Source organism: Corylus avellana, chromosome ca6 (assembly GCF_901000735.1).
Source record: "Corylus avellana chromosome ca6, CavTom2PMs-1.0".
NCBI lineage: Eukaryota > Viridiplantae > Streptophyta > Magnoliopsida > Fagales > Betulaceae > Corylus > Corylus avellana.
In genome coordinates this window covers 26,471,373-26,484,759 of record NC_081546.1, presented here as the reverse complement: position 1 = coordinate 26,484,759, position 13,387 = coordinate 26,471,373, and the positions used below count along the sequence as shown (strand labels likewise).

The following is a 13,387-nucleotide window of genomic DNA, read 5'->3' as shown; positions in this document are numbered from 1 at the left end:
ATTTAGTTAATCCATTTCACAACTCCATTTTCTCTGATATCTGGAGGCTGGTTTGTTAGAATGGATAGCCATGTTTATCCTGACTATGTGGAAAGGAGTTTATGTTTGTCCTTGTGTGATGTGGTGTATGTATCACTTGATCTCATCGAGTATCTAGTTCAATTGTGAAGTACATTTTCAATTAGAAATTTATTTCTTGCCATTTTCATTTATTATAATTGTTTTGTGCTTGAGATGCATATAATGCCTTGATTAGTCTCTCTTTGGAGTCTTTCACTAAGCATATAAAGCGTTTGTTCCTTTTTGCCATTTTAATGACAGGGTTTTAGAAATGGCAAGAATCTGATTAACCCTAAATGTATGTATATATGTTTATATATAGTATATACACACTACCTTTGATTTCTGTTGATATATATATATATATTTGAAACAATTCTCTTTCCATTTCTGCGCAACGTATGTGTTCCTTAATTCCTGGCTTTCAACGCTTAGATCTTTCATTCTTTCCTTATTTATTGGTGGCTAACAGAGATGTACAGTATAATAACTTGAGCCAATAATATCCACGGATCAAGCGTTCAAAGCCAAATGAGCTGAAACATTACAATGAAATTCTTTGGCTTATGACAGAGAGTCAGAGATGTACAGAGAAATTATTTTTTGGGGTTGCTAACAGAGATGTACAGTGGCTAAACCTCATCAATTTCCTCTGTTCCTTGTAGGTGAAGCCACATTAGAATTGCTGCTGAGGCCCTGAAGTTGGTCATGTTGTCATGTTGTCATTCTTTGCTTATATGATTTAGCTTATGACATTTTTATTTTTATAAATTTAATTAATCCATTTCACAACTCCATTTTCTGTGATATCTGGAGGCTGGTTTGTTAGAATGGATAGCCATGTTTATCTTGACTATGTGGAAAGGAGTTAATGTTTGTCCTTGTGTGATGTGGGTGTATGTATCACTTGATCTCATTGAGTATCTAGTTCAATTGTGAAGTACATTTTCATTTAGAAATATATTTCTTGCCATTTTCGTTGATTATAATTGTTTGGTGATGAGATGCATTTAATGCCTTGGTCAGTCTCCCTTTGGATTCATTCACTAAGCTGTTCCTTTTGGCCATTTTTGTGACAGGATTTTAGAAATGGTAAGGACCAGATTAACCCTAAATGTATGTATATGTCTATATATAGTATATACAATCTACCTTTGATTTCTGTTTATAAGTATCTCTTTATTTGAACTATTTGTTAGGTTGTAAATGTAGCGCAATTGAAAACTTTTCTGTTTTTTTTTTTTTTTTTTTCCCTCTTAAGCTAAACTTAATATTGATCAGTGTTAAAATGTCCTTTGTGTTCTTCTTATGTTCCTAAAAAAATAATACGCCTTTTAAAATTACTATTGTATTAAAGTTTAATAGTGATTTATCACAAATCCTATAATAATTTTAAAAATAATATCAATTTTAAAGAACACAAAAAAAGATATTTAGCATTACTCAGATTGATAATACTTGTTAAGAAGTGTTTTTGTATTTCGACTGAAAAGAAATTTCAGGGAAGAATTGACGGTCAACTTTGCTATGAGAAGGGTCCTTTTTGCAACTTCGTCGTGGGAGAAGGGAAAGACCACTGAACTGATGATTGATGGGTTGATGGGTTGATGGGTTGGTGGAAAAATTGTGTGTGAACAACCATCCCTTTTCCTCAAACAACAAATTTAACTCATCTTTCACAATGTTTAGTGAAATAAAGAAAAAATAAAATTAACAGGAGGGTGATGATTCATCTCATTGCATGGGAAGTTGCCACGAAGCTTCCTCAACCATCTTTTTACGCGTTTTATCCTCTTTTGATTATGCAAATTAAGCGGTATCGACTTTTCAGTTTCTCCTCCAAGTCCAATTAAGAGAATCAAACAATAGTTTCGAGAAAAATATGATTATTCTTCATTAACACTTGGTCTAAGATTAGTGAAGAGTTGCTTTTATCAAATGATGGTTTGTTTCATATGCTTCCCTTCTAATATATCTTACAAATCATGATTGAAGACCAATTAACGAGGTTCGAATATCATCGATCAATTGACTGTACCGATTCTTACAAGAACCCTCCTATCGCAAAGCATGCATAATTTTCAACACATTTCTCTCTATAATTATTTGTTGAAGCCCCAGCCCCACGTCCATGCAAAATTTTATTGTCTTCCAAGTTGTCACGGCTTCGGCTACTATTTAATCATACTAGTTGTACTCAATACTTTTCGCAAATAAACATCATGTTATTTCACATAATTAGTTAATTAATCATCATAACTCAAAAGTAATGCTCAAATTTAATTCAATTAAAATCCAATAGTCCAAAAGTAATATTATATAAATATTTTTACAAAAATAAAATACACAATTTAGTAATTCAAAGCTTTTGCACCTACGTCACATAAAAAGTTTTTCTCAAATATTTGTCACTGATCCTATCCGAGGCTGCTCAATATAAATTGAGGCTTGAGACAAAAAATTAAAACAAGGAATTTTTAATTATAATATAATAATATAAAATATTTTTATATTAAATATAAATTATTCAAAATTATTATTTAAGGTTTTAAACATTGAAATACAAAAATAAAGGGATACATGTCACATGTGTTTGAAATGTTTTAAGGTTTTAAACAATAATATTTTGTGCTTTTAGAATAAAGCACACAAAAAGTTAAAATAAGTTCATCTTTCGTTGAAAAGGAAAAGGAAAATATATATATATATATATATATATATATATATATAGCGTTTAAGAATACGCAAAGAGTAAGGAATGTTAAACTACTAGTTATCCCAAAAACTTAAGTTTATAGGAAGAGGTAAATTTAATCACTTAATCATTACTTTAATAAGGAATAGCTTGCACTTATGAGTTGTAATACATGATTGAATGGGCAAATGCAACAGGGTTTTCTTGGTAAGTTTTGTGACATCTAAAACGTTGAAAAAGATGATATACAAACAAAAATTGTCTGCCACGTGTTTGTATGTATCAGCTTGCCGATGAGGATCGGCTTGTAATGACGCCTAAAGCTATTTAGTGGATTATCATATGACATTCGTTTTTTGTTATACCACGCCACGCGGTACAGCTAACACGCTCCATCTTTCTTTTTTCCTTTCCAAATAAAATAAAATATTAACAAATAACTTTGAAGACAAAACTCTCATAAAAAATTCAAAATATTTTTCACAATTATGTCATATGAAAACACACAAAAACACCTTCTAAACAATGATATCAAACACCCCATATATCCTTTCAATGTCTTGTGTTAGATATTGTAGTTGACGTGGATTGATGTGGTATAAAGTTTTGAATATTTTTGTATGAAAAAATGAAAAGTTTTATTTTAGTAATTTTTTTATTTGAATAATAATAAAAAGTGAAAAATATAAGAATGTTATGATATTAATTTTTTTATTTTTTTTTAAAAAAAAAAAAAAAAAGTAATGTGAACAGTGGAAAAGAGCAAAATGGTTTGTCAATCGACCATTATTTCCAGTGCTTTCTGAGAAATTTCCATGTGAAACAATGGCTGGACAAAAATTTCAAATAAGACTTGAGACTTGAGAGTCAACTTGTCAAAAACAAACGTCAATTTTGAGAGTGAAAGGACTGTACAGAAACTTCAGGGAAGACCATTGTTGATTTTGTGGAAAAAAAAATTGAATGAAATGTTTGAACAACTTCACCCTCGTGGCATGTACGAGCAAGTAATTAAGGCCTCGTTTGCTGATTTTTTTTTCCCCTTAAATTTTTTATTTTTATTTAAAAAAGTTAAATAATTAATACAAAAACTTTCTTCACAAAAAAGTTTAAAATTCATTATTATTTGTTTTTTCTTATATCACTAATTAAATTTGAAGTTTGAATTGGTGATAATGTCTGGTGTGTGAACAACCAGCCATTTTCCTCAAACAACAAATTTAACGCATCTTCCACAATGTTTTAGTGATATTAATCATGATAAATTAAGAGCACACACTTTGGCTTCATGTCCTGTAGTGAAAGAGTTTTGGCTTTATAGCAAATAAATTAAGTTTTAGTCTTTAAATCTCTTAGATAATCTACAATACATAAAGTGTCTTATTTATTGACATTTATAATATCTATAGTTGAAGAGTGAAGTACATTTTCATTTAGAAATCATATTTCTTGCCATTTTCATTTATTATAATTGTTTTGTACTTGTGATGCATTTAAGGTCTTGATTAGTCCTCCCTTTGGATTCTTTCACTAAGCATATAAAGTTTCGGTCCCTTTTGTCATTTTTATGATAGGATTTTAGAAATGGCAAGAATCAGATTTACCTTAAATGTATTTATATATGTCTATATATACACACTACCCTTGATTTTTGTTACAAAAATCTCTATGCTTGTATTGTTTGTTAGATTGTAGACGTGACTTTTAAAGTTAATATTATATTAAAGTTTAATAATAGGAAAATGCTAAAGGCTCAACTATTTTGTCCAACTTGGAGCCAACTTTTGCCTTATTTTTTAATTTGAAAAATAACAAAATAAAAAATAAGAAAATTTTCTGAAGCAATAATTTTTATCTTGGTTATTCTTTTTTTGGTATTTTTTTTTAAAAATAAAAATTGTATTTTGCTTCAGAAACTTTTTCCTTATTTTTTAATTTAAAAAATAACAAAATTAAAAATTAAAAAAGTTTCTGAAGAAATAATTTTAATTTTGGTCATTCTTTTATTTGGTACATATTTTAAAAATAAAAATTGTATTTTTCTTCATAATATCATGAATAAAAATACAATTTTTATTTTAAAAAAAAATACCAAATAAAAGAATGACCAAAATAAAAATTATTGCTTCAGAAACTTTTTTTTAGACAATTATCATGTACAGTGGCTAAACCTCATCAATTTCCTCCGTTCCTTGCAGGTGAAGCCACATTAGAGTTGCTGCTGAGGCTCTCAAGTTGGTCCTGTTGTCATTCTTTGCTTACATGGTTTAGCTTATGACATTTTTATTTTTATAAATTTATAATTTTTTTCTAAAAAGTAATTTTTGAAAGAAAAAAGTGTTTTCTGAAGCATTACCATATGATGCTTAGGGCTGCTAAGTGAGCGAAGCGTCTCGCGAGCAAGCTCGGGTTCGGCTCGCATAAGCTCGGCTCGTGCTCGACTCGAATATTAAATGAAGTACTTCATGAACACAAATCCTGGCTCGAATATTAAACGAAGCAAGCTCGGCTCGGGCTCGGCTCGAATATTAAATGAAGCACTTCATGAACACAAATCCTGGCTCGAATATTAAACGAAGCAAGCTCGGCTCGACTCGGCTAAGCTCGTGAACAGCTCGTATAAGCTCGTGTGTATATATATATATATATATATATATAAACTAAGTAATACATAATTAATTATAAATCTCATAATTATTAAAACCTTAAAATTGCATTTATATTTAAGCGTTAGAGAATGAAAAATTCTAGACCTTTCGTGATCAAAGAGAGAGAGAACAATCATTAAAAAGACCTCGATTCAATTAGAGCAGACCCAAACGAAAAGAAGAAGAATCAAGTAGAAACTATTGAGGAAGATTGTGAAAGGCATAAACTATTGAAGAATCAAACAGACCCAAACACTATCACTACTTGTCTGGTGAGCGAGAGCGAGAGAGTGGGAAATGAGAGTTCAGGTGGAAGATCCGTTGTGACTGGTGGGGAGGATTGAGAGAGAGACGTTAAAAAAATATTTTTTTTGTAGGGGATGTTGTCCCAATGCAGTCTGAATGCAACCTGTTAACTTGTCCAACATTGTTAAGAAAACATCAATCTCAAAGTTTGCTTATCTATAAAAGGATGCATATCCTCTCTCTTTGAAACCAAATGTCTTGCTGTATTGACTCAGGCTCCATACTCGATTAGCTAGACTAAGCAAATACTCATATGCAAACTAACTTCTTAAGCCGTTTAAGAGTACTTGAAGTTAAAAAAAAAATTTTAAACAAAAACATTAAATATAAGAGCCAGCTCGCGAGCTGGCTCGGCTCGACTTATTATTAGCTCAAGCTCGATTTTTTTGGCTCGCCCTTAAGCTCGACTCGAGCTCGAACTCGAGTAAAATTTAAACGAGCCAAGCCTGAACAAGGGAAGCTCGCTCAAGCTCGGCTCGTTTACACCCCTAATGATGCTTAAACTTAAAAGGACTTAAATTTTGAAGATTGAGTCTTGCGCATCAACTCACGTGAGTAGCAAACGATAATGAGACAAATGTCATAACAAAGATATTTGACAATGTCAAACAACAATAAAAACGTATAGAACATATAGTGATTTATGATGCTCGCAAATATCACATACGTATAGAACATATATTGAATATCATAAACTTATCCTCGACTTAGTTTTGATACGTATCATTTCCTCTGAACTTTTCATTTAATTTGAACAAAAGATAAATTTTTTATTTTTTATTTTTAATTTCTGAACAAAAGATAGATGAGAGTCTAGAGATATGAACGCGCAAATCTTTTCCAGCTTTAGCTTTAACTCGAATACAAGGCGAATATGATGCTTTGGAAAGTTCATTTTTGCGTATAATAATGTCATGCCAAAGCCAAACATTTCTTAATTTGGGGGAATATTATCAATGTTTTTTTAGCTTTGGAATGAACATTGATAATGTTTTTGTAGTTTGAGCCTTGAGGAAAATATTGTTACAATTAAAAATTTGAGGGAACATTATCAATTAGGTGATAGGTTCTGAGAAGTACGTAGACTTTACCAAATAAAAAATAAAATAAAAAAAATTAAAGAGGAACAATATGTAATTACTTGTAACTAGAGGAGGGTGATGATTAATATCATCGCATGGGATACCTTAGGGAAGTTTCAACGAAGCTTCTTAAACCTCTGCATAAATTTTATCCATCAAACAAAATGCTCTGTTTGCAGCATCCACTTTAATTTTCCCCTTTTTAACTCAAAGAGCTAAAGACTAAAGTAAAGGTGGTTCTGCAAGGCAATTATCTCTAGAGACTAGAGAGGATTGGATCTCTATACGACGGTGATGGAGGAGATAAGATGGTACACAGGGCTATCACCGGCGGCCTTCTTCACAAGCCTCCTTCTCATTCTCATGGTTGTGCTTTACAGAACGTTTGTTGCGATGAAGAATTCTAGTAATACTAATGAACATTCTTCCACGGCCTTCCGAGGAGCCTCTTCCACTTCTTCATCTTCGTCCATTCATCCATGCAGGTACGATGTATTCTTGAGTTTTAGGGGCAAAGATACTCGTCTCAATTTTACTGCCCATCTACACCAGGCTTTGCATCAAAAGGGAATCAACACTTTCATTGATGATGAGGAGCTTAGAAGCGGCGAGGAGATTTCTTCAGCACTTCTCAAAGTTATAGGAGAGTCAAAGATTTCAATTGTTATATTCTCCAAAGACTATGCATCATCCAAATGGTGCTTAGATGAGCTACTGAAAATCGTTGAAACAAAGAGTCAACAAGTAATACCAGTGTTTTACAAGGTGAACCCATCAGATGTACGGTATCAAAAGGGTAATTATAAAAAAGCATTGGCAAAACATGCAAAAAGGTTAAATGATGATGAGAAAGTGAAGAAATGGAAGGCAGCCCTAAAACAAGTGGCCAATTTGTCTGGATGGGATTTAGAGAATTACCGGTATTTCTTTTCAATCTTGTGCATTCATTGCAGATTTTTTTTCCCTGATTCCAATTACTTACATACATATATCTATGGGTGAGTGAGTCTGTATATATATTATATGTTTTTTCATATGAAAAGTTCAGCTCATTAAACATTTCTATTTTTTTTTTTTTTTGGTGTTTGGTAGGAATGAAGCTGAATTCATTTACAAAATTGTTCAAAATGTCTCAGCAATTGTGAATGACACATACTTACCCGTTGCAAAGCATCCAGTTGGAATAGAGTCTCGTGTAAACGAGATCAATTCACTTTTAAGTATTGAGAAGAATGATCATATACGTATGGTAGGGATCTTAGGAGCTGGTGGAATTGGTAAGACAACTATTGCCCAGGACATCTACAACTTGATTGCTTCTCAATTTGAAGTCAGTTGTTTTCTTCCAAATGTTAGAGAAACTTCTAAGCAATATTTGGGTATGGTCCAATTACAAAATACACTTCTTTCAAAAATCCTAGGACGACAAGATGTAAAGGTTGATAGTATTGATCAAGGAATTACTATGATAAAGAAAAGGTTTTGCTCTAAAAGGGTACTCCTAATTCTTGATGACGTGGATGATAAATTGGATCAATTAGATAAATTGGCCGGAGAAGTTAATTGGTTTGGTCTAGGAAGTAGGATCATCATAACTACAAGAGACAGGAAAGTATTGACAAATCATGGAGTGGCTGATGATCTAATATATGAGGTGAAGGAATTGTACTGGAAAGAAGCTCTTGAGCTCTTTTGTTGGAATGCTTTCAAAAAAGACAATCCTCCTGATGATTTTCTGAAACTAGTGGAATATACAGTAAGTTATGTTGGGGGCCTTCCACTAGCTTTAGTAGTGCTAGGTTCATATTTTCATGGTAAAGATATACAGCAATGGATCAGTGCTTTGAATAAGTACAAAAGCATTCCTCAAAAAGATATTCTGCAAAGACTTAGAATAAGTTATGATGGATTGGAACAAAATGAAAAGAATATTTTTCTTGACATTGCATGTTTTTTCATAAGGTGGAATGCAAATGATATTAAAATGCTGGATAGTTCTTATAACTCCTCAATTGATGCTATTGATGTAGATAGTTCTTATGAATACAACAATTACTCCTCAATTGATGGTATTGATGTACTTATAGAGAGCTCTCTCATAACCATTCATGGGAATGTTTTGGAAATGCACAACTTATTGCGGGACATTGGTAGAGAAATTGTTCGACAAGAATCACCTGAAGACCCTAGTCAACGCAGTAGATTATGGTTTCATGAAGATGTTCGAAGAGTCCTTGAGAATGGTGAGGTAAGAAGTTACATCAAGAGACTCTTTTAATTTTATATTTGTTTCTTTTTCACAAGTAAACATAGTTGAAAAATATTTCACTTTTTTTCTTTTTGTGAAAAAAGGATGAAGATTTATACACACGCATATATTAAAAACAATCAAACAAATAAAATGATTGTAAATAAGAATAAATAAAATTCATCATGTCCTTTATTCTATTTCAAAGGTAGGCAATGGTTTTTTAGTGTTTTGTTTTTCTAATAGGTAAGAGTAATTGGTAAATATTAAAAAAAAAAAGAAAGAAAGGGTACAAAATATTGACCTTTCGAACATGGTGATCACTCAACTTTGGAACATCTTTATACCAAAAATAAAATTACTTATTTTGAAAATCTCATAATGAAAAGCAACACTAAAAGAAAGATAGGTGGAATGAAATGTTGTGTCCTTTTTACAGTATATATAAGCTATAATTCTAGCAAGTGCTAAAACGTGGAGAACTTTATACTTTAGTTTTGCTAGGTTATACTGATTCATTGCCTTACTAGGGAACAAACAAAATTCAAGGCATATTGGTAGATTTGCCTGAAGGAGAAGACATGGTGCAATTGAGTTCCAAGGCCTTCGAGAATATGACAAACTTAAGATTGCTTATGGTTACTCGTAATGCACGCTTTTCTACGGGGCCCAATTTTCTTCCTAATACGTTAAGAGTGCTTGAGTGGCCTAATTGTCCTTCAGAATCTTTGCCCTCTAACTTTCGTGGAAGGAGCCTCATTGTTTTAAGAATGGATAGCAGCCTCCTCAAGGATTTGAAGGAAATCAAGGTACAATTATTAATTTTAGGAAAATTATGTCATGACACCCCTCGTGTTTCCAATTTGATAAATTTTAGAATTGTGCTTCGAAAATTTGTAAATCAAGACTGGAGTTAGTCTTTTTCGTTAAATAAATAACATAAATGGTATTAAAATACATTTATGCCTACATTATTATTATTATTTTTTTAAATAATAATAATAAAGTAGCTGGGTTATAGCACCTACCCAGCCATGGCTGGGCTTTGTGCCACGGCCCCAACCATCACCAAATGCCACGACTAGGGCTAGGTGGTTTCACCCAACCACGGCCAGCCACACCTTTTGTTTTTGGTATGAGAGGAATAAGTGTATTTTTCATATAATTTTTGTTATCCATTTGACGAAAACACTTGCAAAGTTCTTGATTTACAAATACTTGAAGCACAAGTAAAAAAATTCATCAAACTAGAAATCCGGGTTTCAATGTCAAAAAGTGTGAAAGCATGACGGGGTCTTGACATATTTTTCCTTGATTTAAAAATTTCTTCCTTAAAATTTTGTCGTAAATTTCCTTTAAACTAATTTATTATTATTATTTTTTTCTACAGAATTTTCAAAGCACGACAATTATGGATTTCTCTAATTGTGAACTCCTAGAAATATTCCCTGATGTTTCAAGCTGTCAAAATTTAGAGTATTTGGTGCTTGATGGTTGTAGAAATTTAGCTGGGGTTCATGATTCTGTTGGATTGCTTAAGAAGCTAGTTTCTTTGAGTCTTAACCAATGCCGTAAGCTCGGCCATTTTCCAAGAATGCTCAACTTGAAATCTCTAAAACGTATTTCTGCTAAATATTGCTCAAGGCTTGAATACTTTCCTGATGTTTCAAATTGTCCAAATTTAGAGTATTTGACGCTTGATGGTTGTAAAAATTTAGCTGAGGTTCATGATTCTGTTGGATTGCTTCAGAAGATAGTTTCTTTGAGTCTTGTGCTATGCTATAAGCTCAACCGTTTTCCGAGAAGGCTCAAGTCGAAATCTCTAAAACGTCTTTATGTTCATGGTGGCTCAAGGCTTGAATACTTTCCTGAAATTGAGTGTCAGATGGAGTGTTTAGAAACCATCAACTTTGAAGATACCGGTATAAAAGAATTGCCTTCATCTATTGCGTATCTCATTGGGCTTAAAGTGTTAAACATAGCCGGTAACAAAAACCTTATGCATCTTCCAAGCAGCATTTATCAGTTGCAATGTATAAATTTGTTATATGTCAACGGTTGTTCAAATCTTGTTACAATTTCAGATAAGATGAAGGATATTGGACAATACATGCCCTCGAATGAATCAGAAATTTCATTAGATCTAGACGACTTACTCCCATTGCTACCTCCCACGAATTCAAGTGTTTCTTACGATGATTGTTCATCGCCCTCGAATGAATCAGAAATTTCATTAGATCCAGACGACTTACTCCCATTGCTACCTCCCACGAATTCAAGTGTTTCTAATGATGATTGTTCATCGATAGTATTTCCCAAAAAAGTGTTTCCACAAATATTTGAGTTGCGTCTACAAAATTGTGACCTATCAGGATCAAGTTTCTTTACGATATTTAATTGCTCCTCCACATTGCAATGCTTATATCTATCGGGGAGTGTTATTGATACTATTCCTCCATGCATCGAAAGATTTGTTTCCTTGTCGATGCTTCATTTGGATAATTGCAAGCAACTTCAAAAAATTTCAAGACTTCCACCAAAGATAAAAGCAGTGTCTGCAGAGGGGTGCAAGTCATTGGAAACATTTTTGGAAGAACCACAAACATCTCAATTATTTAGTACATGGTCGTATCCAGAGGTCGTAAGGTATGAAACAACTTGTTCGGCACGAGGACCGGCGGGCAGTGGTGCTCCTTCTACAACCTATCAGAATGTGCAATCTGTGGCAATAGCTCAGCCATTGAAGGTAACTTCTTTCCTTAATAGATTAAGATATGCTCTCTCTCGCGGTGTAGAAAATTTGTAGATTGTATCACAGAAAATTTGTCATATTTGTGTAACAGGGATGTTGGGAAGCTCGTTGCTTTGAATGTGTAGTTTCGGGAAATAAGATTCCAGATTGGTTCAATTATCATAAAAAGGTTTCAAATAGTAATTCATGTGAAATAGATATTGATGAGCATGCAGATATGTTTGGGGAGTTCACAATAATTGCGTTCTCTGCTGTTGCTGAAACTGTTGTTGGAATACAGTATGTAGAAGGAAAAAATGTTCGACATGGAATTACGGCTTACGTCATCACTCGCGGTGTAAAAATCTGTTGTGTCCAATCATATTTTATGAAACCGGCGTCAGATTTTGTATGGATGCAGTTCCATGTTCCACACCATTCTTTTAAGCTTGGAAATGTTGATCATGTGCGAGTTAAATTTGAAGGTATACAGAATGTGTGCTTGAAAAGTTGCGGATTCCATTTGGTACGCCTGTGTAACGAGAATGCGATTGATTTAATAGATGGAATTCAACTTAAAAAGGGACCCCATGAAACGACACATTATACAGGCTGGCGAATCGTAAGTATATCAAAAGACCCCTTCGTTTTCTTCATCGCTGTTTTCTCTGTTTTCCTCTGCTTCGCTTTCTCCAATTGTGCTCTAGCATTTGCTTGTTGATTTGCCCATGCACTTAATAATTATGGATCAATGTCAACTCTTCCTGGTTTCCAAACAGATGATGCTATTTTTTGAATTTTTGGTTCAATTGACAAAGGGGGTTCGATATGGGAATGTGTGACATATTCTGTAGATTTGACTATGAGCATGTTTGTGTAGGAGCCCAAGTGGTTTCACTAGTGTACGTACACAAAGTTTTTAGACTATATTTGGCATGTTTGTTGAAAAGCCTTTTCTTTCCAAACACAACAATACACTTTTCAAAAATTATTTAAGAAAACGGAACACTTTTCAAAAACAAAACACAAAAAGACTTTTCAAAAAATAAATAAAGGGAAAAATGCTCCAAAGGTCTTTGAGATATAATTTTATATCGAATCGCTCTCTAAAGTTTAAATTTTATAGATTTACCCTAGTATCAACTTAAGCGGGATTTCTAGACATGGGAGAGGCCACCAGGTGTCTCTTCTGAGCTTATTTGGAGGTTTGCATGAACTCTATTATTATTTTGGTTTACTAGGTGAGATTTAGATAAGAATTGTGTTGCTGGTTGGTTACATTAATTGCTTGTCCAACTATTTCTAAACTATATATAGTTTGTTCCTTTGATGTCATGAGTTTTCATTTATATGAATCACAGCATGAGAGTAAGACGTACAATTGGGTTTGTTTGTAATTGTTTAGGCAATGAAAATTGATGATCTAAAATGAACTTGGCAGCAATATTGGCAGTTGTAAAGTTTGATTCTTATTCTCCATTTATCTTCTTATATTATATATCTTAAAAAGAGCATTCAAGTGTTTTTAATTTATCTTATTTACAAAAAACGTAAAAGAGAAATGCTTAAGAGTACCAACTATTTTACTAAAATGTTGATTACTAAATAATGTGTCAC

At 32.7% G+C, this 13,387-nt stretch overlaps 1 protein-coding gene across 1 annotated transcript; it reads left to right on the top strand.

Annotated features, from left to right (window-relative positions):
* The first annotated feature begins 7,019 nt into the window (after window positions 1-7,019).
* On the top strand, window positions 7,020-12,491 carry LOC132185473 (TMV resistance protein N-like). The gene is made up of 6 exons (XM_059599242.1): window positions 7,020-7,711; window positions 7,884-8,642; window positions 8,754-9,039; window positions 9,570-9,848; window positions 10,430-11,785; window positions 11,883-12,491. Exons 1-6 carry the CDS (start codon window positions 7,086-7,088, stop codon window positions 12,489-12,491), a joined length of 3,915 nt encoding a protein of 1,304 aa, XP_059455225.1. The 5' UTR covers window positions 7,020-7,085.
* The last annotated feature ends 896 nt before the right edge of the window (window positions 12,492-13,387 follow it).

What these genes read in the sequence shown, in the direction of transcription:
- LOC132185473 (XM_059599242.1), top strand. Translation starts at nt 7,086, where the DNA reads ATGGAGGAGATAAGATGGTACACAGGGCTATCACCGGCGGCCTTCTTC. An exon ending in GAGTCCTTGAGAATGGTGAG is followed by an intron (nt 9,040 to 9,569) that starts GTAAGAAGTTAC and finishes TTGCCTTACTAG; the next exon opens with GGAACAAACAAAATTCAAGG. An exon ending in AGGATTTGAAGGAAATCAAG is followed by an intron (nt 9,849 to 10,429) that starts GTACAATTATTA and finishes TTTTTTCTACAG; the next exon opens with AATTTTCAAAGCACGACAAT.